Source organism: Lynx rufus, unplaced genomic scaffold (assembly GCF_022079265.1).
Source record: "Lynx rufus isolate CCGP_SWC_20201006 ecotype Redwood Valley unplaced genomic scaffold, mLynRuf1.p SCAF_16, whole genome shotgun sequence".
Classification (NCBI taxonomy): Eukaryota; Metazoa; Chordata; class Mammalia; order Carnivora; family Felidae; genus Lynx; species Lynx rufus.
The window spans coordinates 10,926,178-10,952,847 of NW_025814830.1; the positions used below are offsets into that span (position 1 = coordinate 10,926,178).

The 26,670-nt window shown below is 58.8% G+C and overlaps 3 protein-coding genes across 3 annotated transcripts in view; 1 reads left to right on the forward strand and 2 right to left on the reverse strand.

Annotated features, from left to right (window-relative positions):
* Window positions 1-734: 734 nt before the first annotated feature.
* On the forward strand, window positions 735-2,113 carry SYCN (syncollin). The gene is made up of 2 exons (XM_047079323.1): window positions 735-1,147; window positions 1,968-2,113. The coding sequence occupies exons 1-2, from the start codon at window positions 753-755 to the stop codon at window positions 1,975-1,977; spliced, it is 405 nt and encodes a 134-aa protein (XP_046935279.1). The 5' UTR covers window positions 735-752; the 3' UTR covers window positions 1,978-2,113.
* Window positions 2,114-2,945: 832 nt separating this feature from the next.
* On the reverse strand, window positions 2,946-6,198 carry NCCRP1 (NCCRP1, F-box associated domain containing). Its single transcript, XM_047079179.1, has 6 exons — window positions 5,884-6,198; window positions 5,208-5,270; window positions 5,072-5,123; window positions 4,400-4,495; window positions 3,669-3,807; window positions 2,946-3,536 (listed from the first exon to the last, which is right to left on the reverse strand). The coding sequence occupies exons 1-6, from the start codon at window positions 6,158-6,160 to the stop codon at window positions 3,396-3,398; spliced, it is 768 nt and encodes a 255-aa protein (XP_046935135.1). The 5' UTR covers window positions 6,161-6,198; the 3' UTR covers window positions 2,946-3,395.
* Window positions 6,199-20,633: 14,435 nt separating this feature from the next.
* The window catches only part of PAK4 (p21 (RAC1) activated kinase 4), a 44,670-nt gene continuing 38,633 nt past the window's right edge, over window positions 20,634-26,670 (reverse strand). The window contains 7 exon segments of the mRNA XM_047078082.1: window positions 20,634-21,642; window positions 22,074-22,208; window positions 23,041-23,166; window positions 24,315-24,441; window positions 24,661-24,794; window positions 26,123-26,383; window positions 26,385-26,561. Coding sequence (XP_046934038.1) covers window positions 21,487-21,642; window positions 22,074-22,208; window positions 23,041-23,166; window positions 24,315-24,441; window positions 24,661-24,794; window positions 26,123-26,383; window positions 26,385-26,561 — 1,116 coding nt within the window. The 3' untranslated portion in view covers window positions 20,634-21,486.

A 26,670-nucleotide genomic window follows, 5' to 3' on the forward strand; every position in this document is an offset into this window, starting at 1 on the left:
CTTTCTTGGGGAGGGGGGTTGTTTGATATCTTCTTGTCCATTTGTAAGCACTCTTTATATATGATAGCTATCGTTGATACACTGGCCCACGTGTTGCGATCTCCCACCCCCCCACCCCCACCCCCACCCCCAAACCTTTTTATACGTTGCCTTGAGGTGGTAAAAACCAAGTGTTGTCCTGATATGTCTAATTCACAGATTCTGGGTTTCCAACCTTGGTTGGGAATCTCTCCTGTTCTGGGGGGAGTGGGATCTTTCTCCTCCTCTCCTCCCCTCCTCTCCCTTCCCTCCAGGGCCTCTCTCTCCTTACCTCCAGCTTTTCCTTTCCCAAGGTCCTGTGTCCTGATAAGGGGACTTGCCCAGCCTGGAAACCCAGCCCCCCACCCCCACCCCGCCCTCCGTTGATCTCTCTTTATTTGGAAGTGGGCGGAGGGGGGGTTGGTTTCCAATCCCTGTCGGTTTTCTAGAGCTCTTCGTACCTATACCTATAAGGCTATGCTGCCCCTCCCGTTACAAGAGACTCGTCCTCAAGTCCCGTTAATCGACTTTTTAAAAATAACGTTTGCCACGTGAAAGTTACTAGGTTGTATACAAATCTGCCCATCTCGTGTTCATCCGCTGTGGGTTTCCGGCCTCGGTTAGGAAGGCCTCCCCGCGGGGGAGGCGAGGGAGGGCGTCCTTATCTCGCAGCTTCTCCCTTCCCACGGGTCAGGCGCATAAAAGCTCGAGGGGACGCGGCCCGAAGTGTCGCCATGTCCCCGCTGTGCGCCCTGCTGCTGGCCCTGGCCCTGGTGGCCGTCCCCGGCATCCGAGCCGCCTGCCCGCTGCCCGCCGACCTCAAGAGGCCGGACGGGACGCGCACGTGCGCCAAGCTCTACGACAAGAGCGACCCCTACTACGAGAACTGCTGCGGGGGCGCCGAGCTGTCGGTGGAGCCGGGCACCGACCTGCCCTTCCTGCCCGCCGACTGGAACAACGCCGCCTCCTCGCTCGTGGTGGCCCCGCGCTGCGAGATCACCGTGTGGTCCCTGCGCGGCAAGGCCGGCAAGACGCGCAAGTTCTCGACCGGCGCCTACCCGCGCCTGGAAGAGTTCCGCAAGGGCATCTTCGGAGACTGGTCCAACACCATCGCGTCGCTCTATTGCAGGTGCCCGCCCGCGCCCCGGCCCCGCCTCCGCGGCCAAAGCGCGAACCGCCCCCCCGCCCCCCCCCCCCGCCCCGGCGCCCCCGACCCACGTGGGGACTCTCTAGAACCAATCCCTAGAACCAATCCCGGAGGGCCCCCTTCCCCTCCCCGCACCCTCCCCCCAGCAAGGCCATGCCCTTCGGACCCAGCTCTGGGACTCAGAAACTGACCCCACCCTCCAGCCCGCCTCCCACCTTCCTGAATCCTCCACCTGCGGATCCGTCCAGAGCCTGGCAGTCCTAGGCCTGGCCTGGGGATGGGGAGCCACCAATCCTCTCACCCTGGAGCCCCCAGAACCGAAGCCAGTCGTCCCACCCCCAGGTCATCGGGTCCTGGAGCTCCCAGACCCAACTCTGGGACTCCCAGACTCTAAACTGACCCACTGCAAGACCCCAAACCCAGTTCCAGGAAGCCCCCAGCTACCCTCATGCTCCCCATCCACCTAGACCCTCTAGATGGGCCTCCGCCCTGGAAACCAGTCCCAGGAGGCCCTGCTAGGGTTCTAGAGTCCTCCAGACCCAACTTTGGAGGCCCCAGAGCCCACTCTGCACTCTCGCATGCAAGCTCACAGACCCTGGGGCCCTACACCGAGTCAGAGCTCTCTCCACCTGTTGGGTCCCTCCCCCTACAAGAGCGCCAAGAGCTCCCAGCACACCTAGGTCCTGAACTCAGAGCCCAGCCCCAGCCCTCCACCCCATCTCAGGCTTTCGGAAGCCCCCACACCCTGGATCTCTGAGCCCCTGGCATCCCCCGCTGGTGACAATTTTTGACTCTGTTGCAGGTGTTACTGATGCCTTAGAGGTACCTCGTGTCCAACCCCCACAGAGTGCAGAGGCCCCTCACCTGGGGTATGCTGAAGGCCCCAAGTCCCAGGAGGAGAGAACTTTCTTCCTGCCCCCTTCCCACCCTGTCTTCCCTGCAATATAGAGTGTGCTTGTGAAGTTACCCTGTCTGCCATCTACTCGTGCTTGGGGCCCAAGTCCACACTGGAAAGGGCGGTCGCGGGGGGGGGCGGGCGTCGGGAGAGAGAGCAGGGTGGTGAGGCCTGCATCAGCCTATACTTGGGACAATGCTGTAGGTGGGGACATACTCATAGATTCTGCCATGGATTTAGGTGTGCACAAAGGCACACATCCACAGGACACGCGTGTGACATGTACCGTTGGCTGACTGTTAAACGTTCAAATGCTTCCCACACTTTTTGGCAGGTAGCCCTCCCCTGAGTGTCCCCCCCACCCCACCCCGCCCCCAGCGGTTCTGGCCTGCCAGGGACCTCCAGACTCCCTCAGGATGCACGCGTGGAACAGCAGGAGGCCTCCAAGGACGCTGCCCAGGCTAAGACCGGGGTCTCCTGCGCGATCTGGCCAGAGCCCCGGGCTTAGGGATGGTTAAAGACTCTCAATCTCTTTTTCCCCAACACATGGAAAACATTTTCGTTCAGATTTGCAGTCTGTCCCGCCACTGTCCCCAGCACGATGGCCCCGGATGGATACCATACCTTGCTGGGTTCGGGGGCTCTGGAGGACTGAGGCGGAGAAGTGAGGGTCTTGTGGGAAAAGATATGGGGACGGCTCTAAGGGTTGAGAACTTGGGGGTGCGGGGAGAAGGGGAACAGTCTGAGACTAAGAGATGTCAGAGAAGAGGCAGGTGGGGGCTCCAAGAGGCTGTAAACTGGGGACATGTGGAGAGATCAGCGGTCAAGGGAGGTGCAAAGGGCACAGGGGTTGTGGGGTGCTGGAAAATCACGGTGTGAACTCAGTGACATTGTGAAGAAGCAAACGCCGGGGAAAAGACTCCGCATCCCCGCGCACACGCATTTATTCATCGATCCACAAGGATGCACGAAGCCCCTACTGTCTGTCGAGCACTAACTCAGGAGGAAGTGGCCGCTGCCCTCACGGAGCTCAGAGAGTGCGGAAGCAATGCCAACGAGCCAGACGTCCAAGGGTGTGGGAAGATGCCAAGCGGGGAGCCGAGGGCCAGGCAGGAATAAGGGGCCCAGGAGGTGGTCAGCGATCAAGGAGAAGCTGAGAGGTCACGAAGGGATTAAGGGAACAGGTGGTGGTGAGCACCAGGGAGGTGCGAAGAGAAGGCCACAGAGCCGAAGGGTCGGGGCGGTGGGGGGGGGGGAGGTGCCAAGGGATCGGGTAAAGTGTCAAGGCTGTGGACAAGTGACACCGGGGGTCAGAACAGGCCCGGAGTCTGCCAGTCACTCCCTGAACTGCACGGACACGGAGGAGTCCGTCACCCTCGTCCGCCGCAGCCCCCCAGGCTCCATCCGGTTCTTGGTCTTGTGCAGGAAGTGGACGAAGCGCACGCCAGGGCCATACTGGCGGAACACGTGGGACACCTGTGGCAGCACCCAGGGTTAGGGGAGAAGTCCTCGTTAGGGACCTGCGATCCCTACCCTACCCTGCCCTCTGCCCTCTCTGAGGTGACAGGAACACGTGTCTGGGGATGGCAGCCGGGGACAGAGCCTCACCTGGATCCAGCAGCCGGGGCGGCCTCTCCCGGAGGCCCGGGGGGCCACATGGTGCTGCGCGATGACCGTGCGGCGGTCGGCTGCCAGCAGCCAGACGTGCAGCTCATACACACACGTGTCCAGCCGGCTGTCCTCGTACCTGGGGGTGGGGTCCAGGCCTTCAGCTGCCACTGCGGCCCCGACGTCCCGGCCCCAACCCCTGGCCCTGATGGCCATTCAGCACACGCTCACTGGCACCCGCTCTGTGCACCCCGGGGCCGGGCAGTGCTGGCCACACAGCAAGATGGCCCCACGCCCCGCCCTTGCGGGAGTCACAGTCTGATGGGGGAGGCAGACCTGTCACCAGTGAAACCAAGAATGGTGGGGGCTGGGAGGGGGGAGGTCTGGGGGCACATAATGCGTAATGCGTCTGCCCCAGCTCGAGGGTAGTCAGGAAAGGATTCTTGTGTAACCACGCGTGACGGAACCCCAAAGGATAAGAAGGACTTTATCTCGAGAACAGGGGGTGCCGAGCATCTCAGAAAGGAGGACCGGCCTCTGGCCTGGCCCATCTCAAAAGCTGGGAGTCTCAGGGCCAAGGGGCTAGTGCAGTGGGCGGGGCTGGGTCCTGCAGCGGGCGAGCTGGTCTTGGTGATGAGCTCAGACCAAAGGGGAGGAAAGGTGAGGTTTCCACATCCGGGAGCCCCTCCCGTGAGCTGGCAGGGACGGGCTGGCGGGGCAGGGGCACGTACCAGTCCATGACCGTGATGTTTGGCTGCTCATCGTCGAGGAGCTCCTCCCAGAGGCCCTCGGCCATAAGATCCACACACTGCTGCTTCACGGTCCAGCTGCGGGACAGGGCAGTGGGGGGGGGGGCGGGCAGTGAGGCCTGGGACGTGCTGGGGTCCTAGCGCCCTCGCAGAGACATCAAGGGCACCCACACAGGGGCGCCGAGCACTCAGTCAGCACCTTGAGGGTTCCTCTATTCCCCTCTGAGGGCCATTCCTTCGGAAGCCCATGATGCAGATGAGAAACAGAGGCTCAAGAAGGGAAGTCACTGGCCTTAGGGATCCCAACCCAGGCGCGTGTGACTGAGCCCCTGAGTTACACCGTCTCCCCTAATGTGCAGAAATGAGGCTCGGTTTGATGGAGAATCAATAGTGGCCTGGTGACTCCCTCTCCCGGGGGAAAAAAAGTGGAGAAAACAACACTAAGACCTGTTATTTATTGAACATCTACTACACGCGGGCGGGACCTAGCCAGCCAGACCCTCCCTTGTGTTTTGCGAGCGTTCTTTTATGCCAAAGCCTGTGCACCGAGCAGGAGACTGAGGCCCAGAGGGGCAAAGTCAGTGTCTCTAGGGCCCGCAGCCAGACCCTGGGGCAGGGAACCAAACGCAGGCCACACGCATCCCGGCCGCTCACCTGAGGTTCTGCTGGAGCTTCTCGGTCCTAATGTACCAGCCGTGGAAGTTGCCTGGCAGGTGGAGGAGCAAAGCGTTAGAACAAGCACATTCTCCAGGACTGTCCCCTCCCCTCGGGCGCAGCCACCAGCACTCACCCAGAGTCTCCAGGGGCTGCTGGGTGGGACCAGTAGGGGGTGCCGGCTCATAAATGTTGATGCCTGAAATGCACAAGGTGAGTGGAGCCTCAGGCAGGCTGAAATTGCCTCCAGCGCCCCCCCCACCCCGTCCCACCCCTCCCCGCCTCCCCCGGACTCCCTCCCCCCCCCCCCCCCCCCCGCCCCGAGGGCTCCGCTGGAAGGGCAGGAATCTGTGCCAGACCGGACCTGCCTGGCAGCGACGTGTGAGTCAGAGCCTGGCCAGAGCCCTGAGAATGTCCGGGGGGGGGAAAAGCGACGGTGCGGTGAAGAGGGAGGGTGGAAGGAGGAGGGCGTCCTGGCGTGACAGACAGAGGGACCGAGAGACAGAGGCACGTAGAGAAAGAGACAGAAATACAGGCGGAGGGAGGCAGGGAGAGAGAGGTAGAGATACGGGGTAAGACAAAGAGACACAAGGGGACACAGCAGGGGCAAATGATACAGACAGAGGCAGAGGGCCGTGCAAGGTGGGACGGAGAGAGGCGCCAGGAGACGGAGAGGGGCACAACGACGGGAGAGCCGGGGAAGGATGCAGAGAAAGCGAGAAGGGCAGAGAAGGAGAGACGCAGGGCCGCGAGGGTGCCGCGCGCGGCGGAAGAGGCGGGGCCTCGGGGCCGGTGCCCTGCGGGTCCCGCACCTTCGGGGTTGGGCGAGCGCAGCAGGTTGCGGTAGAGCGGCCGCCGCAGGAACAGCAGCTTCCAGGTGAGGCGGGGGGGCAGCTCCAGGCTCCCGCCGGGCGGCCCCCACTCCTCCAGCAGCAGCTGCCGGGCGTAGGCCTCCGACGGCTGCTCGGGCCGGGGGGACCCGGGGGACTCGGGGGGCGCGGGGGACGGCGGCGACGGCGGCGGGGGCGGGGACGGCGGCGACGGCGGGGACGGCGGCTCCCGGGGGCTCTCGGGCTGGTCGGTGTCCATCCCGCTGCCGAGCGCGTGTGGGTCGCGCACCTGCTCGGTCTGTGGGCTCCGGGCGACTGTGCCGGGCTCGGCCGCGGGGCTCGGGGTTAACTGGGGGCGGGAGGGGCGGGGCGCTCGGCGGGCATTTAAGAGACGGGTGTGTTGGGGGAAGGCCCTCGGTCCCAGGCCGTCCGCCCTCAGACTTAGGAGTCCGGGTCCTCTCCTCCGCCGGGACCCAGGAGTCCGGGCGCCCAGCCCCGCTTCAGTTTCCCAAGCCTCCTGCCTCAGTTTCCCCGGGGCCGGCCGAGGGCCCAGGCATTGGCCCTGGGAGAAGCGTGTGACAAAAGAGCTAATACCAGGGCTCCCCGCCCTCATCAAGACCTGGCATGGCAGGGTTCAGAGGTCAATTGAGGAAGACCCCCTCCTGCCCCCACCCCGTTCTCATCCAGAGGGTAGGGGGTTGGGGGGAGGTCCTACCTCTGTTGCTTCCTCCTCCCCCCTCACCTGGGCCACACCCTTGGGACCCTGACATTTCCTGTTCTGGAAACCAAGGTGGAGGGCAGAGAGAGACACAGGGGCACCCGGGTGGCTGAGTCAGGTAAGCGCCTTGATTTCAGCTCAGGTCATGATCTCACAGTTTGTGAGTTCGAGCCCCGCTTAGGGCTCTGTGCTGATGGTGCGGAGTCTGCTTGGGATTCTCCCTTTCTCCCTATCTGCCCTGCACGCACTCTCTCTCTTTCTCTCTCTCTCTCTCAAAATAAATAAACTTTAGAGAGAGAGGGACAGAGAGAGAGAGAGAAAATGGGGGGGGGATGCAGAGAGAGAGAGGAAGACACAGAATCTGAAGCAGGCTTCAGGCTCTGAGTTGTCAGCACAGAGCCTGATGCGGGGCTCGAACTCACGGACCGCGAGATCACGACCTGAGCTGAAGTCTGATGGTTAACTGACTGAGCCCCCCAGGTGCCCCAATAAACTTTTTTTTTTCAGAAAGAGAGAGATGCAGAGGGACAGATGTGAAGGCACGAGATGGGGGACCCCAGGGAAGCCCTGAGAGAGCAGCAGAGAGGGGAGCAGCAACCCCACCTGGGTTTGGGGGGGCCTGTACCCCTTCCCGGGACAGGGGCAGGGGTTACGGAGTGCCAACCCCTCTTTCCTCAGAAGTCCTGGGGATTTTGGAGTGAGGGGTAGGGCGATGGTGGGGGCAAGAGGTCGGGGTGCGGAGGAAGTGGGGTGCCGGAGGAACCTGTAGGGCCGGATGCCCGCGGCCACATCCTCCGGGGCCCCGTCCCACACCGGCCCAGGCAAGCACAGGCACAGAGTTCCGCACGGATTACCGGCGACAGTTTTCACAGTGGGTGCTTCCTGTGTACTAGGTGCTGTTCTAAGTGCTTATGGGTTCATTTCGTCCTCCAGCAACAGGGGAGGTGGACGCCCCTATTATCTGCACTTTGGAGACCCAGGAAAGGCGGCAGCACACAGGGGTGGCGCTGCGGCCCGGCCCTGCGCACCCAGTGCCTGTGTTGCCGGCGCACCGACCCCGTGTGGGGTGTGTTGTTATTCCCATTTCACAGATGAGGAAAGAGAGGCCACCCTCACAGGCCTGGTCCCATGCTGCCCTAAATAACTCCGTATGCTTCCACGGGCACTTCCTGCCCCGGATTCTTGCAAGACGCGGACAGACACATGTTCCAGACACTCAGAGTTGAGCTCACACCCGAATGAAGCTGCTCGTGTAATTGCGGGCTGCCTGCGTGCCAGGCATTGTTCCGCGTTCTTTAGGTGGAGTAATTAACTCGATCACCACATCCTCCCTAGGAAATGGAGTCCGTCATTGCACCCATTTTGCAGATGAGGAACCGGAGACGCAGAGAGGTCTGGTAACTCATCCGCGGTTGCACAGCTGGCGGGTCGACAGGTGGATACACCAGAGTTTCCGCGGAGGCACACGGACGGGGACACAGAATCAAATCCCCCCACCCCCAGGGAGGAATACTGGCCCGCACAGAAGCACGCGAGAGATAATGATCACATTTACTGGGTGTCTGTCTTTAACTCATGGAACCTCACAACGAGCCCGGGTAGGGGGTATCTAGCCATGGTTCCTTCATTCACAGATTGGGCAACTGAGGCAAGAGGTGAGATGACCTGTCCTGGGAAAGGTGAGAATTAGCCAGGGTCTTGGGCGAGGGCGGGGCGGGGGGTGGGGGGGGGCGGGTGGCAAGCGGGACCCATGGGAGGGAGCAGACCAACTGTTGCCCTCAAGGGCTGCCACCCAGATGCACCAGGAAGGCCTCAGGGGTTTCCCAAAAACTCGCAGAGCTCCTGGCACACGCACGGCCAGAGACACTCCCCCCGCCGCCACAAGCACACAACACACACCCATATCTGGCCGCCTGCCCTCCTGTCCTCGCTGGAGAGGGAGCACAGGAGCAGGGGTGGGGGAGGAGGAAGAGGAAGGGCAGAGAAGAGCGGGAGTGTCTTCCGAGGGGAGTCACAGTTGTTCCTGGGTCAGAATCCAAGGCAGGGAGTGGCCTGGGGCCAGAGACCTAAAAGGAAGAGCGGCAAGGAGTGTGTAGAGTGGGGTCTACACCCCTGTCCCGCCTGCCCCCCTGGCCTGTCATGGTTTCCACACCACACTTCACATCGTCTGCTTCCTGGGTCCTCACCCCCTTCTATATCACACACACACACACACACACACACACACACAGATACAGTTAGAGGGGTCCTACAAGAGCCCAAACCCAAGCAGACACTCCCCCACTTAAAACTACCATGGCTCCCCAGTGCCCTCAGGCACTCTTGGACTGACATTCGAGGCCCAGATTTCTGGTCCCTGCCCCCATAACCTGTGCTGTCCCATCAGGGATTTTGTTCCCAAAGTTCTTTCCACCTTGAATGACTTTCCCCCTTGAATGACTTTCCCCCTCACTCACCCCCCAGACCCCGTGTCCCAAACTTTGCAGCATGTCAGACTCACACAGGGAGCTTATGCAGAATGTGTCTTCCCAGGTGCCACTCCCAGGCGCCTGACTCAATCCCTCTGGGCCCCAGAATCCAAAATTTCAGAAGCACCTCTCCCCCTGACACTCCTATGAGAAACATTCTTACTTAAATCTGAGGAATCCAGGCCACAACCCGGGGCCCTGCAAAGCCAAGCGGCTTTCAACATTAGGCCTCAAATGTCCCCCTGCCTCCACCTTCAAGGAATAAAGGTCTTAGTGTGGGGACCCATCGTCCAAACAGGCTGAGGCCTGGGTGACTGACATAGTGCCCCTCCTCAAGGGCACCTCTCATGGGTCACGAAACATTCAAGACCATGAGCAATGGTGGGACCACTTTGGAAATCACTTCGACAATTTTTGTAAGTGTATTTATTTTGAGAGAGAGGGAGAGAGAGGAGGAGAGGGGCAGAGAGAAAGAGAGAGACAGAGAGAGAATCCCAAGCAGGCCCCACACTGTCGGCCTAGAGCTCAACGCGGGGCTGGAGCTCATGAACTGTGAGATCATGACCTGAGCCGAGATCAAGAGTCAGACACGTGGGGCGCCTGGGTGGCTCTGTCGGTTAAGTGTCTGACTTCGGCTCAGGTCGTGATCTCATGGCTCTCGAGTTCAAGCCCCGCATCCGGCTCTGTGCTGACAGCTCAGAGCCTGGAGCCTGCTTTGGAGTCTGTGTCTCCCTCTCTCTCTGTCCTTCCCCTGCTCACGCTCTATCTCTCTCAAAAATAAATAAACATTTAAAAAATTAAAAAAAAAAAGGGTTGGACGCTCAACCGACCGAGCCACCCAGGCGCCCCAACAATTTCTTATGAAACCAGATATCCGGGGAGCCTGACTGGCTCAGTCGAAAGAGCATTCGATTCTTGATCTTGGGCTCTTGAGCTCAAGCCCCACGTTGGGTGTAGAGATTACTTAAAAAAAAAAAAAAAAAAAGAAGGAAACAAAAACAACAAATATCCTCCCACCCTACAACGCAGCCGTCCCACCACGCCGAGGACTCAGCCACGGGACACGAAAGCACAGGGCCACACAAAGGGCCACACGCCACGCTTTTTCGTAACAGCTCCAAGCTGAGAACAGCGCAAGGTGCTCATGCTCTCTCCTCTCAGTAAGGAAAAGGGATAAAGCATCGAAACATACAAGCGCGCGCACGAAACCACACACTGTCACGCAGAGTGGCAAATGCCAAGCGAAAAAGTGCAGGTGCTCTGTGGTTCCGCTTAGGGAAAATGCCGGAAGAGGCGGCAGTCGCCTAGAATCCAAGAAGGGAGGTTGCTGGCTCCCTGGGCCCGGGAGGGTCCCCTTTAAGGAGGCACGAGGCGGGGGGTGCTTTCTGGGAGGATGAGACAGTTCTGTCTTAGTGGTGGTGGTTCTATATGTGTGTGAATACGTTTGTCAAAACTCGCCCAGCGGTGTGTTTAAAATGGGTGTGTTTGGGGGGGGGGGTGCGCCTGGGTGGCTCAGTCAGTTAGGCGTCCGACTCTTGACTTCGGCTCAGGTCATGATCTCACCGTTCGTGGGTTCGAGCCGGAGCCTGCTTGGGATTCTCTCTCTCCCCATCTCTCTCTGCCCCTCCCCCTCCCCCGCGCGCACTCTCTGGGTCTCAAAAGAAATAAATAAACATTAACAGAATAAAATAAAATGGGTGTGTTGTATTGTAAATTATACCTCAGTAAGAAGCAAAACAAAACGAATACGGCAACTCTCTCTACATACTAATAAGAAATTATCTACAAGCTTATTAAGTGAAAAAAGCGAGGTGACCGACAGGGGACCTTATATGCTACTATTCGTGTGAAGAAAAAAATATATGCAAAGCAAACAAGGATCCCTGGCTTCCCATTGCCTTTCTATCTCTTATTCTTTTAACAAATACTTAAGGATTACATAATAATAAGTAATAATACTTATCAAGTACCACTGTTACTTATATCCCCCAGCCCTGTGCATTGGGGAGATAATGTGGAAGAACAGACAGATTCCTGTCCTCACGGAGCCTCGGGCCTTGTCGGGGGAGGTATGGACTTCAACAAGTCCAGGGGTAGCTGGTTAATTAACAAACAGCATCAAGTGCTTTGACGAAAAAGAACAGACTGTGAGGACGGAGGAGAGGAGCAGGAAGCCTGCTTTAACTAGGGTAGTTAGGGAGGGCTTCTTGAAGGAGGTGACATTCGAGTGGAGACCTGAAGAAAGGGAAAGAGCTGAGCCTATCCAGGCAGCAGGAACAGCAAGTGCAAAGGCCCTGGGGTGGGACCAAGCTTAGTGTGTTTGGGGAACAGCAGGGAGGCCCAGGCAGCTGGAACAGAGGAATGTAGGGCATTGGGGGGCAGCTTAGGTAGGGAGCAGTAGGTAGGTAGGTGGAATACATTCTAAATGAGACCCCGGGGAAGGTCTCAGCTGGGAAATGATCTCTGGCTGAGAGTGGTCAGGGGAACAGCGAGGAGGCAGATGAGGGTGGACAGGACCAGGGTGGGGTCATGGAATGACAGGCAGAGGACAGGTTCAGTATCCCCTCTTGATTGGCCCTGGGCCGTGGACAGATGGTGGCACCATTATCAGAGAGGGGAGTATGGAAGGCGGGACAGATGCGGGCTTGGGGAGGAGAGACAGGAAAGTGCAGGACATCCAAAGGGACGGTGCCAGGCGGTGACTGGATGTACGAGGCCACAGTTGAGGGACAGATCAGGGCCGAGACCCAGGTCTGGGAGGCACCACCGTGTCGACAGCGGAAGAAAATAATGAGATATAACAACAATAATGATTGCAATTATGGAGCGCTTACTCTGGACCAGACACTGCCCGATGCACTCGTGTGTGTTCCCGTAACGCACTCACTGCGGTAGGTATTGTTATTATTAAGCCCACTTCACTGGGAGGAAACTGGGGCACAGAGAGGTAAAGTGACCTGCCCAAGGTCACACAGCCAGGACGTGGCAGAACTGAGATTTGAACCCCAGCGGGCTGGCCCCAGAGTCTGCACCCCCAGGGAGGGTGGCTGAGGTTGGGGTCCAAGGTCCTCATGCTAGTACCTGACCCCCAGTGGGACCCTTCTTACCAGCCATCTGACCATGGCTCTGCTCTCCTTAAAACCCCTCCCGTAGCCCCAAAGGCCTCAGAGGGGATCCTGGTCAGCAGCCCAGTCTCTAAGTCATGGAGCTGGTCCCGAGCTACCCGGACACCGCCCCCGCCCCCTCTCTGCATTCCGGCAGCTCCAACTGCCATTCCTAGGATTCAGAGCCCTCAGGAGGAGGACAGATGAAGGCTGTGCCGGGCACGGTGACAGGGCTCCATCTCGTCCCAGGTGGGAAGTCCCGCTGGGGTCTGTCGGTCCGTCTGCCCCATTACACACGGTGTACGACTTTCCTAGGGCTGCACAGCCAATGAGCACACACGTGGTGGCCTGAAACAACAGAAGCTTATTCTAAATCCGAAATCAGGGGTCGGCAGGGTCTCGCTCCCTCCAGAGGCTTTAGGGGAGAATCCTTCCTTGCCTCTCGTGCCTTTTGGCGGCTGCCGTGTTCCTTGGCTTGTGGCCACCTCGCTCTAACCTCTGCCTCTGTGGTCATGCTGCTTCCTCTTCACTCTCAGATTTCCCTCTGCTTCGCTCTTTTTTCCCCCTAAAGTTAATTTATTTTGAGGGGGGAGGGGCAGAGAGAGGGAGAGAGAGAATCGCAAGCAGGCCTTTTGCTGTCAGGGCAGAGTCCAATGTGGGGCTCGATCCCACGAACCACAAGATCATGACATGAGCTGAGGTCAAGAGTCGGACGCTCAACAGGCTGAGCCACCCAGGCCCCTCTGCCTCACTCGCATAGGTCAGTGACATTTGTCATTAAATCTAGGGCCCACCTGACTAATCCAGGATGACCTTTCCACCTCAAGCTCTCTAACCTAATTATATCTATAAAAACCCTTTTTCCAAGTAAGGTAGCATTCACGGATTCTGGGGACTAGGTTGGGGACATATCTTTTGGGGGACTGCCATTTGTCGCCATGCAACCCACGACAGACAGGGATCCCTCAGAGGACCTCCTCAGAGGTCTGGGGAGGCAAGAGAGCCTGGTTCAGTGGTTCTCAAATTTGACTATGTGTCAGAATCTTCTAGAAGGCTTATTAATCGCAGACTGTCGGGCTCCAAACCCTGCTCCCACCCCGAGTTTCTGATTTGGTAGTTCTGGGGTGGGCCAACAGGTGATGCTGGCCTGGGATCCCACACTAGGAACCACTGGCTGGTGGTTGAGCATAAGGTTGCCTGAGCTCAACAGTCGCCACCCTTATCCTGTGTGTCCTTGGGCGAAGGACTTTCCTTCTCCAAGCCTTAGTTCCTCATCTATAATATTGGGCTAACTCCTCCCCACGGTGCTATCCGAGATAGCCCACACTCTCCCCTTGCTCGTGGTATTCCATATTTTTGCTGGTCCTTGACCTTCCAACTTCCTTTCTACCTCAGGGCCTTTGCACAGGCTGTCCCTTTTGCCTACCAGGCCTTCCACTCCATCTTCCCTTCAAACGTCACCTCTTCATAACACACACCTTTCTGCCTTTATTCTACCCAACAGTATATCCTGGCAATTGTTCCCTACCGGTGCATAAACAGCAACCTGGGCCCTCCCCAGCCAAGGTCAGTTTCCCACCCCCTGCTATTCTCTGTCGTCACACCCCGTTCTTTCTTTCTTGAATTTTCTATGATTTATAAATACCTATGAGTATGTGGATATGTTCACTTGGTCATGAACCGTGTCACCCCATGAGAATGTCTGCCTCACCAGGGCAGGGCCTTGGGCGGGTTTGTTTTCTTGTTTTGTTTTGTTTTTAGCTCAGGGCCGACAGACTGGTTGCTCTGTTTGCTGAGCAGGGAGGACAAGAAGGCAGGAGGACGAGGCTCCATCCAGTCAAGGAACCGCATCCAACGTGCATGAGTCTAGCTCCCACCAGAGCTAGAGTCTAGCTCTCACGGCAAAACCAGTATCACCCCCAGGGCCCAATCCTACTGGTTGAGAGAGAATGGTGGGGTTCTTGGAGGGCAGGTACCAGGGGCCTTTGAGAAACAGACGGTAGGTTTCCCACCAGGGATGCAGGGGGTGGGGAAGCCCAGCCAGGTCGGGAGGGGGCAGGGGATGGGAGAGAGTCTGGTGGAGGATGCGGGGAGCCAGCTTCGTCCTGCAGGGGGCGACAGAGAGGCAGGGATGAGTTGGGTAGGAGGGAAATGGGAGGGGCAGAGGGAGAGAGGAAGAGGAGGAGGGGAGAGTGGTGGGGAGGGAAGCAAAAAGACACAGAGACAGAGGTGTAGGTAAAGACAGACTGGGATGAGTTTGGCCAGGGGCAGGGAAGGATCTAGAAGGTTAGAGACACCCGGAAGGCATTACCTGGGGCAGAGAGCAGGTGGGAGTCCAGCGGCAGGTGCGGGAAGAGGCAAGGCGTGTGTATTTCAGATACATTTGCCCTTGTGCCAAATACAAAGTATTCGTACGAGATCTGTACCGAGGCATTGTTTAGGACGGCAAACAACCGCAAGCTTCCTGAAAAGTCCATCAACAGGGACTGTTTCAGTAACTCACGGTTCATATGCTCCATGGGATAATACTATAGCCATCGACAAGGAGTGCGGTTGCTGTGTCCGTACTAACAAGGTACCACCACCACCATAGAGTGTTAGGGAGGAAAAAGCAAAAGCACAGAAGGATGTGTACATTTATGCTAACATTTGTGCAAAGTAGGACACATATCTGCATATGCATGGAGGGATTTGCTGGTACATGCCATACGTTTCTGGAAGGAGATTGCGGAAAACTTGTAGAGAAACTTGTACCAGGGGTCGCCTCCGGGGAAGGGGGACGGGGGAGGGAGGGGGGTTGATTTTGCAATTTATCCCCTTTGGAATCTTTTACATTTTGTTCCATGGGTTTGGGTTACCTGCTTAAATACTAAGAGTCAGCGATAGAATATGGTAGAGAGACAGAGACAGAGACAAAGGTACAGGGAGGAGAGGGAGTGAGGAAGAAAGGGAGAGATTCTAACTTTGCTGAACCCGGGGGCCCCAAACTTCTGTGATGCGTCTGACGTTCTAGGGACAGGCCGTGAGCTGTCCCCACCTCCCCAAACCACAGACCTGGACCCTGTTTGCTGTCCAGAGTCACTCCCAGCCCCAACACCTCTCAGCCCTAAGGCTTCTTGAGCAACCATCTCTCCCCTGAGCCTTTTCGGGGCCTGGCCCTGGTCCAGTTGACTGGCCACCCCCAGCCCCCCGGGAGACAGACGGTGACAATCTCCAACTGGGTCCTGTGGCCCCTCAGGCGCAGTAGTGAAGGAAGCCCTGCCCGGTCCAGGAAGCTGTGACAGGGCAGTGATGTGCAGAGAATCCCAGGCCACGTGCTTAGGTTCGAATCCCGCCTCTCGCACCTTCTGGCTGTGTGACCTCAGGTTGGTGACTTCCTGGGAGGCTTGTATTAGCTTCCAGAGTGCCGTAAGGGAATCGCCGCAGACTTGGTGGCTTAAACCAGCAGAAAGGTGCTGTCTCACAGCCCTGGAGGCCGAAGTCCAAAATCAAGGCGTCAGCAGGGTCTTGCCCTCTCTGAGGCTCTCAGGGGAGAATCTTCTTGGCGCCTGGGAGCCGTGGGTGCTGTTCACACTGCAGCCCTCCCGTGTCCGCCTCGTCTTCACGTGCCTTCTCTGGGCATCGCAAACCTCCCTCCGCTTTCCCTTCTAAGGACAGGACGTTGTCACTGGATGCAGGGCCCAGCCTGATGAACCAGGGTGATCGCATCTCAAAACCCTTAATCACACCCGCAAGGGCCCTTTTTCCACAGAAGGGATTTGGAGGCTCCGCGTGGACGGATCTCCGGGAGGCCGCAAGGGACGCCTTTCAACACTGTAGGGTTAAACGAGGTAAACTCGGAGCTCAGCAAAGCCCTGGACACGGACTATTTTGACGAATGTTAGCTATGACCTTGATTTTGCTTGGGCCACACGATACTGTTCAACATGCCAGATCGGTTGCCTACCTTGAAGACTGAAGAGCTCTCACGTGAAAATGGGGATTTCTCAAGGAAAAGCCTCCCCGGGGCTCGGAGGCTGAGCCTCTTGGACCATGTCTGTCGTGCTCAATGCTGCAGCCCCACCATCTGGGCCACCCAGGGCCTGGCACAGAAACCAACGAGGCACCTGAGACTTTAGGCCTGGCCCTCCTAGGCCACGGGACCCGGGACAGGGCCTTAACCTCTGTGGACATGATTCCACACCTGTGAAATGGGGGAAGGCATGAGATGCTTCCCTGCGCCCCTCTTCATAAGCTGTGGGGTGTTGGCAGGAGGCAGGCACGAGGTTTGAGCCCAACAGTGACACTGTGGCGGACAAAGTGCTGGGCGGCCCCCACACCATGTTCCTGTTCTCAATCCTGGCTGCGCGTTAGAATCACCTGCACAGGGGTGCCTGGGTGGCTTAGTCGATTGAGCGTCCAACTTTGGCTCAGGTCATGATCTCACAGTTCATGGGTTCGAGCCCTGCCTCAAGCTCTGTGCTGTCAGTGTGGAGCCTGCTTCAGATCCTCTGTCCCCCCTCCCCCACTCTCTGCGTGTGTGTGTGTGTGTGTGTGTGTGTGTGTGTGTGTGTATAATCACCTGGATAATTTTCATTTAAATACCCGTGACTAGGTCCCAAGCCATACCAAAGAGGGTTGCCCTTTGTTCACAGGACAGACCATCAGCATGACCTTGAAGGTCTTTATTCCTCCCCAAACCCCTCTCTTGTTCATTTATTCTTCCTCTTTGTTCCCTCTCCCTCCCCCTTCCTCCCCACTGGGAGCCATTTCATTATGTAAATGAGTCTTTCTTGTTTGTAACCCTGAAAAATGAATATTATTGTTTTATGCCCATAATTTGTAATCGACACACGTAGCCTGGTACTATAGATCTTGATTTCACTTTTTTCTGTTGCTGGGTTGGCTCCCCCTAACCACGGGCGCACTTGGTCCCTGGGTCCTGAGCACGGCACGAGCTGGTGTGCAGCCTGTGTTTATCACTCACTGCCCTAGGAGGGACACCCAGGACGCCTCCTGCTCCTGCCCCATAAACATTGCTGCAGCGAACATCCTCGTGCTCGCTCCCTCCCGGTCCCATGATTTCTTTGGGAAGTCACCCAGAGGCAGAATTATTGGGAGATACATATGTGCAATACTTACTTCATCAGACTAAACCACACTCTAATTTTTAGCAGACTTGTGACAACTTGTTGTTGAAAGTTGTCTTCCTCTAATTACCAGTGAGTTTGTGCTTGTACACACCCTGATTGGTCTTTTGTGTTTTTTGTTTTTTTTTTATTTCTTTTCTTCTATGAGTTGCCTGTTTATACCATTTGCCCATTTTCCTATTTGGGTCACTCTTTTTCTCATTAAAAAAAAATCTTCTCGGGGCACCTGGATGGCTCAGTCAGTTGAGTGTCTCTTGATTTCAGCTCAGGTCATGATCCCAGGGTTTTGGGTGGAGACGCAAGTTGGGCTCCACACTCAGCATGGAGCCTGCTTGGGATTCTCGCTCTCTCCCTCTGCCCTGCTCGCTCACACGCTCTTCTCTCTCTCTCTCACACACACACAAATCTCCATGTTAGACTTTGCAAATATTTCTTCCCATTCTGAAACCTGTTACATTTGCCCATGATGTCCTTCCTTGAACAAAAGCTTTAAATTTTAACATAGTCAAATTATTATTATTTCTTTTTTTGCTTTACAATTTGTTCCAATGGAGTTTTAAGTTCTTCTCTGCTCCTGGTCATCAAGTATTTTCCTCCGTCACCTTTATAGTTTTTCAGAGGATGCTGAATCCATCAGAGAAACCTTGTCCAATAGAACTCAGATAATGGAAAGCTTTCATATCTATACCATCAAATTAGTAGCACTGGTTAAAAGTGGCAATTGAGGATGTCAAATGTGGCTACTGCAGCCACAGCACTGAATGCTTCATTTTGCTTCATTAATTAAAAAAATTAAATAGCCATATGCGGTTAGTGGCTACCGCCTCGGACAGCACAGATCTAGGGTTTTGTTGTGGTGTTAGGTATGGATTCAGTTTTCTTTTATCTCCAGAAAATGAACCAATTTCCCCAACACTATTATTAAACTATTTTTCCCTCGTTGCTTTGTGGGGCCATCCTTATTGTATATTAAGCTCCTGAATACACGTGGGTCGGCCTCGGGGTTCTCCGGAGAAGCCCAGTGAGTCTAGTGAACAGCAGAGGTGGAGAATCACAATTCTACACTAATAGACTTTTTAGCCAGACACACAGCTGCCCAGAATAAAGACTACATTTCCCAGCCTCCCTTGCCACTGGAGGAAACCACGTGACTAAACTCTGGCCAATGAGGCAATGGTGCAACCTCTGGTCATGTCCTTAAAGGGGAGTGCCTACCTCTTCCAGTCCTCTGGACCACTGATTCAGCCGGGGGGGGGGGGGGGGTGCGGGGAGCTGGGAATTTGCATTCCCAGCAAGTTCCCAGGGATGCTGCTGGTCTGGGAACCACACTTCGGAGAACCATTGGTCTGACTTGTTTCACTCACTCATCTTGGGTTTTTGTTAAACATGCCTTTGACCTACAGGCTAATACATCCTGACTTGCCCCTCCCAGGCCTTTGCAGTTTAGAGCACAGCACCCCCTGCTGGAGCTGAGGTAACCCTCGCTGCTTGTGTGGCACCAGGTCGACTCAGAGGCCGGCTGCGACTGTGCCACACTTGCCCTTGAGTGCTCCCCTGTCCTGCCGAGGCTGGAAGCCTGAAGAACTAAGTTGCACAGACCCCCTTGCGAGCCGGGGTCAGTAGAGTTCTGCCTGCAGGAGGCACCGGTGCTGGGGGGGCGGGAAGCTGGAAGAACCCGTTCCCCCAGCAGCAGAGGCACGAGGGGACTTCCGGGATTCTGGTGGTGCCACTGAGCCCTTCTGTTCCTCTAGCCCCACACATGGCCAGGTTACTGGCCCTGTCGGCTCCCACAGACTTCCCAATACTTTCGTAACTAACCCCCTGTATTAAATCTCTTGTTTGAGACAACTAGAGGCCTTTGATGTCACAGGAGCCCCTTCTGTGGAGGCAGGACAGGACGGGGGCACAGGGCCTGCAGAGACATCCTCAAGGCCACCCAAAACCATTCTTTAAACTGCAGTGACGGTGACTGAAGGGGACAATCACAGCTGGGTCGCCTCCACCATGTAATGACCCTACAAGGGACTTCCCGTCCTTCGCCTGCAGTGGCCTGTCCTGGAGAGGCCCCGGGGGCCCCAGGGAAACAAGGCACTCAGGCTGTGAGCTCGGCGGCTCTGTTCTTCACCGTCCTTCGCTGGTTTTAGAATCACAGGCTTACCAGCCTCCTAAAATGAGTGGGGGTTTCTATCTTTTTTCTGTTTCCTGGAACAAACTGTACCAGGTAGGAATTACTGGATCCAAGTCTGGTAGAACTCATTTGTAAAAGCATTTAAGCTCCAAGCTTTTTCGTTAGTGTGTGTTTGGCGGGGGACGGGGGTGTGTGTTACTTTGGACTTTTCCTGTTTTCCATTCCTCCTTATACCAATTTTGGCTCTTCCCAGGGACGTAACAGCTCCACCCAGGCTCCAACACATTCACACATTCGGCAACAGCTGTCGCCCTTGGTAGGTTTCGACCCGATTCCCCACCTAGCCTTAGTGCGTGTTCCTGGCCGGCCCGGATCACAGACACGGTGCCCCATCCTTGGGGAGCTCAGGGCCTGAGGAGAGGGATGCTGGGGGCGGAGGAGGGGGTGTCATGTGACCGTGGGGAACAGGAGGTGTGGCCCCAGCCAGAATCTCTACATACTTCATGCCCACACCAGGCTGAGGTCCCGGGTGCCAATGGTGATGCGACTGGCTCCTCCCGCTGCCGCCGCCCCCGCCACTTCCCGGGTTCCGGGGAAGATGCGCGCAGGCAAGCCCAGGACCAGCCCGGGGCGGTCAGTGACCAGGACTGAGAGGCAGCGCGGTTATCGTGACGTCAGCCAATTGCTTTCGCCCCTTGTGGAGACCCAGGCTCAGCCCCCACCGGGACCCTGACGTGGAGGGAAGGCTTTGGCCAATGGAGTATCTTCCAGCTGGCCACTCGGGATCCATCTGCCTCGGCCGATTCCTCAAAAGCCCACCTGCCCGCTGACCGATTTTCTGAATGGCCAATTTACTCGAATGTCAACTCATCAAGGATCATTTCCATCCACTGGACATGCTCAAGACAACCTCTGAAACAAGTTTCCAGCAAATCTCAGATTTGGCAAACTGGTGGTCGTGGCACATGGGCTCCGGGAACCTGGCCGTTGGCAGGCCGGTGGGAGAGCGGATCCGGGCCCCTGGTCAGGGGGGTGCTACTGGCTTCTTTGACCCGAACTCCCGCAGAGGCTGCCCTCTCTCCACCCCAACCCCTCCCAATTCCACACCAAGCCGGCCTGGATGGGGGTGGGGGTGGGGCTCCACACACACACACACACACACACACACACACACACACACACACAAAACAAGAAAACATTTTAATTGTAAAACTAACTTGAGGGAGGGGAGGATGGGGCGGCTCCAAGGGGACAGGAACCTGATTCTTCAAGTGGTGGTTCTGTCCCTGACGCTGCCCCTTAGGACAGGGGCCATCCGTCCCCAAGTCGGGACAGGGGCTAGAGTGTTATAAAATGACAATATAAATAGACTTCTAGAAAAGAGGAGGCTGTCCAGGCGCAGTAGTCGTCTTCTGCAGAGGCTGGGGACGGGCAGGAAGCCCTGACCCCCGTCTCCCCATCCAGCCACAGAAAGGGGGTGCAGGACTTGGGGAAAAGGCCACTCTTCAGACATTCATGACCGCCCCCACAATGGCTCAGGCGGGGACAGGGGGCTGCGCTGTATGCTAGGTAAGGTCTCAGCGATACCCACTCGCAGGCTGGAGGACAGAGCGGATGGACCTTCCGCACATGCACACGCGCACACACATGCACACCCGTGAGCACACGCACGCAGACAGACACACACCTTTCGTAGTGTTCTCTCCACCCACAGCAGCCCCCACTGCAGATGACTTCCAGTGATGGGGGGCTGCCCCTCCTTCCTGGAGACAGGAAGACACAGGGAGGGCCTGTCCCCGAGGGTGGGGGTCCTGGGATCCTCACGTGCTCCCACGAGTCCCTGTGTTTTTTCAAAAGTCACAAAATCAAAACTGGAGTTCAGTAGTAGGGTCCTGCACACCCCCCCACCCCCAGCAAGAAGGGCGGTGCCACATGGAGTGTCTCCCGGGCTGAGGAGTGGGGGCCGGCCCCCTACTGGCCTGCGGCAGGGCAGGGGTGACCCCAGGGGCTCTTTGGTTCAGGGACAGGGCACTGGGCCTCATCTGGTGCGGTTCTGGCGCATGAGGGGCACGATGCTGGCGGGCGGGCCCGCTTTGGCCAGGAACGGGTGCTTCAGCAGTTCAGCCGCCGTGGCCCGCTGTGCCGGGTCACGCACCAGCAGGCGGTCCAGGAAGCCCTTCAGGGACGGGGACACCTGTCGGGAAGAGAGGGAGACAGTCAGGGGATCTGAGTGCCAGCTCCACCGCTCACTTGCCATTGGGCCTCCGTGCTCCTCTGTCAAATGGGATGACAATACCCACTGCCCAGGGAGGGGGCCAGGAGGTCCCATGTGTACTAGGGTCGGGCCCCGGGGGGAGCAACAAATCCAGCCAGGGGCTCATTTCTTCTGCATTTTCAAGGTTTGTAAGGAGGTGACCGCAGCTGAGCCCTGGGGGCACCTCTCCCTTACCAGGAAGGCTCCTCTCCTGCACCTGGCTATGCTGTGTGTGTTCAGCCAGGCCAGCCTAAGCACAACCACTGTGGGACGGTCGGTGAGGGCTCAGGGGACCCGCGGGGGTAGGGGGTGGGGAGCTCAGCACAGAGCGTCCTCTCCCCTACACCACCTGCCTGCCGGGCGGGGCCCACCTTGTGCAGGTTTTTCAGTCGAGGCGGCAGGTTGTCCCGAATCATCTTCATGGCTTTGAGGGGTGGCTCGTTGAAGTAGGGGGGCTCCCCATCCACCATCTCGATCACCATCACCCCCAGAGACCAGATGTCCACCTGCAGTGGGGAAGGACGGTAGGGCTGAGCTGTGCAGGGACTGGCTGGCGCTGGGGGAAGCCGCGGAGGTGGGGAGGGGCCCTGCTTCTGCCTTTGCCTCTTCGTGACTGGGGTCCTTGGGCCCTGAACACCCGCTCTGGCACCCACCTTGCCAGACCCACACACTCTTCCCGCAGGGAGCCCTCGAAGGGTTCTGCGCACGCAGCACCCCTCACTTTTCTGCTAACCACGCCCAGGTCTCCTCGGGGGAGCGACCCTCCCTCCCTCCCTCTGCAGAGCATCCTGGGGTCCCGGACCAGGGGGCCCAATCGGCACAGGTGGGACATAGTAATTGGTTCAGGAATAGGCACGTGACCCAAGCGGAGCCAATCAGAGTCAATTCTAAGATTAATATCCAGGAAAACAGTGCCGCTCGTGGGGTGGGGACGTGGCCATGTACCGAGGGGCTGGGCCAGCTCTGCTCCAACAAGGGCGGTGCCCGCCTGACTGAGGACTACGCCGAAGCAGTCGGGGCTGGGGACGGACAGAACGCATGGATGGCTGGGCCCGAGGCCGGTCACCATGCCCAACTTCACAGTTCTTGGGACCCAGACCCAGCTAACCGTTTGAGCTGGTTTTGTCACTCACAGCCCTGGGCGTGGCTCCGAACTAGCACCCAATCAGGGACGAATGCGCAGAGCACATGCGTGCCTGCGTCCTCTCCCACAAGCCCATCCCTGGTGACCCACTTCCCAGACTGAGCCCCACCCCGCCCCCAGCACTCCAGCTGTTTCGGACCGTCACGCTGTACGCCAGGGCCGACAGCCGGACAACCGGGCCACCTCCGGGTTACCTCTGGCCCATAGGGGAGGCGAGAGATGAGCTCTGGGGCCATCCAGTAGGGCGTGCCGACCAGTGACTTCCTCCGCGGTACCTCCTTGCTCACCTGGGCACAGAACCCAAAGTCCGACAGCTTCACCTGCAACCGGGCACAGGCAGCGGGGGTCAGAGGTGCTGGAGGTGGGAGTGAGCGGTGTCCACCTGCAGCCTGGAGGTTGGAGCCAGACCACTGAGCGGCTCCACCATCTGCCAGCAGGGGGCCCTCAGGTGTGTCACCTCCCCAGGATCACACCTTCTGCCTCCCTGACAGGGTCTGCCCTGGGGCTCCTGCAGGAAGTGGCCCAAGCCTTACAGGTAACAGATGCCTCATGGGGGCGGAGATCACGGCTGGCTCCAGAGGCCCATGCCCTGGGCCCCGGTGTCCCTGGAGGGGGCACATCTTTAGGTGAGAGGGGCACAGCCCTGCCCACGAGGGCAGGAGGGGTGTGGCCCACGCGGCAACAACCACGTTCCCAGAACCACGGATTTTCACCTGTTTTGGAGCCACGAGCCCCCTTCAGATTCTCGAGGGTATGTGTGGATCTTCTCACCCCCAGGAAATACACGCACACGGCGTGCACACAATTTCAGGCTCCCAGATGTCCCCCAAACACGTCTGCAGACGGCTTTAGGGGTTGGTGGATTTCAACTGAGACTCCCAGTGGAACAGGGCCCGCTCCCACCCCTACCTCTACTGGAATGGCTTAACCTTCCTGGGGGAGGGCAGGCGAATCACCAACAAGATTTTTGGTGAAAGTCAAGGACCCCCTCCCGCTGAAAATCACATCTACTCTTAAAAATATAAATGCAGGTTCTGGGCCCCGGGAGGCTCATCCGTGGACCTCAAATTTGGAGCGTCGGTCCAGAAGATGGGAGGCGGGATGGCGGTCGACAGCCCACCTCTGGGTGCTCGGCTAGGAACAGTTTCTTGGTGGAGGACGAAGCGTATGGCCGAGAGCAGTGGCCGGCCACTCAGACGCCCTCTCCCCTCTCTGGGCTCAATGCGAGACCACAGTTCCAGCATCCTGCGCTGAAGGCAGACTCCGCCAGCCCAGGCCCCCCGTGGATGCGTGAGCGGAGCCCCCACCGCCCCGGACCCGACTCCGGACTGTTGCATGAGGCACAAACTTACTGCTCCTTGAGCCACTGAACCCGGGATCAGAGATACCCTCGGAGCAGAGGAGAGCTGGGGACAGGTGGGGGGAACTGGGGAGAGGCGGGGGAAGCCCGAGCCACCCTGCTCCTCACCCTGCCGTCGTGGGTCAGCAGGATGGAGTCACTCTTGATGTCGCGGTGGATGACGCCCTGCGCGTGGAGCACAGACAAGGCCTGCAGCACGGCCAGGCACACGGCGGCAATCTGCTCCTCATTCATCCTGCGCGGGATGGGGGTCAGCGACTGGGGCAGACAGGGCCCCGGCCGGGGGTCCGAGGGGGGACGCGGCCCTCCCGGCCCCGAGACGCGGCCCCGCCCCAAGGGGTCCGAGGGGACTTCATCCTGTCGTGGGACAGGTCTGAGGGGACGCGGCTCCCGCTGGACAGCCTGGGGAGGCAGCAGGCTGGGTGCCCGCCGGGGTCCAGCTGCCTGGCGGTACCTGGTGTGAGTGACGATGTCGGTGAGGGCGCCGCCCTCCAGGAACTCCATCACCACCCAGAGCTCATCCCCGACCAGGTAGCTGTTGTACATCTCCACCACGTTCTCGTGCTGGTAGTCCCGCATGATCACCACCTGGGCACCGGGCTGGGTCAGCGGGGTGGGGAGGGCCACCCTCCCGCCTCCTCTCCCGCCCCGGGCTTGGGCCCCGCCATGCCGCAGGCCCAGTCCCACCTGTCGCTCCCGCTCACCGGGGTCATCCTGGACCGCCTGCCCCAGTGCCAAAGCCAACAGACCCCAACGGCAGCTTGAGGCCTGATGCCTGCGTGGTGGGGGGGGCGCCCCCCCACACCCCAGTTTCGGATCCTGCTCTCCGACCAGTCCTGAGCTGGTCTCTGAGTGGCCCTGATGACCAGGCTGGTGTTGGGAGAGGGACTCGGGAAGAGAACATCTACGCACAGGGATGAGACCTCAGCACAAGCAGGTTATCAGCCAAGGTCAGAATAAAAGGCTGGGGGGGATGGACTTCAGGGGCAGAGGGCCTAACGAGGCAAAGCCGGGGCTCGGGGGTGGGAACACGCCGCTTGCAGGGGTCCCGCTGAATAGCTCCCGGTGCAGCTGGAGCCCTGTAATGTTGGGGGGCCGGGGGAAGGGTTATGGGGACAGCTGAGGAGTACTGAGACGGGGAGGCAAAAGCCACAGTTTAGACCACCTCCAGGCCTGCCGTCCTGGGACTCCAGCGGCAGAGTCCGGGGCCTGCTTCCTCTGGGGAAGGAGCCGGGAGTCTGCCTCTGTAACAAGCTCCCTGGCAGACGCCACAAGAGCCAAAGCCAGAGGCTGGACAGAACCAAGGGCCTAGATGGGGGCTGGACCTCAAATGCTCGGCCAAGAGGCCAGGCCTTCATCCTGAGGACACTGAGGGGTGGGGGCGCGGGCGTGGGATAGTCTCACATGTCACGTGTCAAAAAGAGCCCTTTAGCGGCTGTGTGGGGAATGCCCAGGGGGCGCCCAAGAGGGGAAGGCCGGGCAGGGCCAAGCGGGAGAGGCTGGGGCTACGCAGGGGCTGATGGGCTGGGAGACGGGGAGGGGCCAGAGCTCTGAGCTGGGGTCAGGGAGGGTGGGGCCTCTCTGAGACAGGGGACCCGGGAAGGGGCAGGGCTGGGACTCTGGGGCCAGTCTGGGAGGGTGTGAGGGGCCTGGGGCTCAGAGAAGGCCAGTAACAGGACAGAGATGCAGCGGGGGGTACGGGGGCGCAGAGGTGACAGCCCGGGGAGGTGTGAGGAGTAAGGAGAGGAGGTAGGCCCAGAACCCAGCCCCAGGGAACCCCAGCCCTGAACGGCCTTCTCCCATCCCCACCCTTACAGGGGCTGGCCCAGAACGGGCCTCGAAACCCACTGGTGGAGGACTCCAAGAGGAGGGTGACGGCGGGGACAGGAGGGGACAGGAGGGGGCCCGAGGCCCACCTCATTGAAGAGCAGCTCGCGCCTCTGCTGCTTGCGCAGATCCATCTTCTTGACGGCCACCAGCCTGCCCGAGCTGCGCACGGTGGCGATGCACACGATGCCCGTGGAGCCCTCGCCGATCTTGATGAAGTTGTCCAGGTAGGAGCGAGGGTCGCCGGGGTCCACCACCAGCTGCAGGGCGGCCCGGAACTGCTCATGGGATACTCGCTGGGGTTCCCGCTGTGGCGAGCGGGGCCCGGGGGGCCCAGGGGCGGGGGGGGACGGCGGGGGTGGTGACGGGGCGGGCCGGGGGGGCCAGCTGAGGCTCGGAGGCATGGGGGCCCAGCACGCCTGGGCTGGGGGGTCCACGGGCTCGGGTGGGAGGCCGGGAGGAGGAGGACTGGGGGACAGCCCGGCCCCCTGCCGACGGCCCATTGGGGGCCAGGTTGTGAGGCTCCCCCTGCAACAGAAAAGAGAGGCAGCTGTCAGTGGAGGGGACGGGGGCCGGCTCTGCTCCCTGAGCAGGACAGGGGCCCTGGCTGCGGGACAGACACATGGCGGTCAGGATG

Coding starts and splice junctions, on each gene's coding strand:
- SYCN (XM_047079323.1), top strand. CDS start 753: ATGTCCCCGCTGTGCGCCCTGCTGCTGGCCCTGGCCCTGGTGGCCGTC.
- NCCRP1 (XM_047079179.1), bottom strand. CDS start 6,160: ATGGACACCGACCAGCCCGAGAGCCCCCGGGAGCCGCCGTCCCCGCCG. Junction 5,124..5,207: donor GCAGCCCCTGGAGACTCTGG/GTGAGTGCTGGT, acceptor TCCACCTGCCAG/GCAACTTCCACGGCTGGTAC. Junction 4,496..5,071: donor AAGCTCCAGCAGAACCTCAG/GTGAGCGGCCGG, acceptor CCTGTCCCGCAG/CTGGACCGTGAAGCAGCAGT.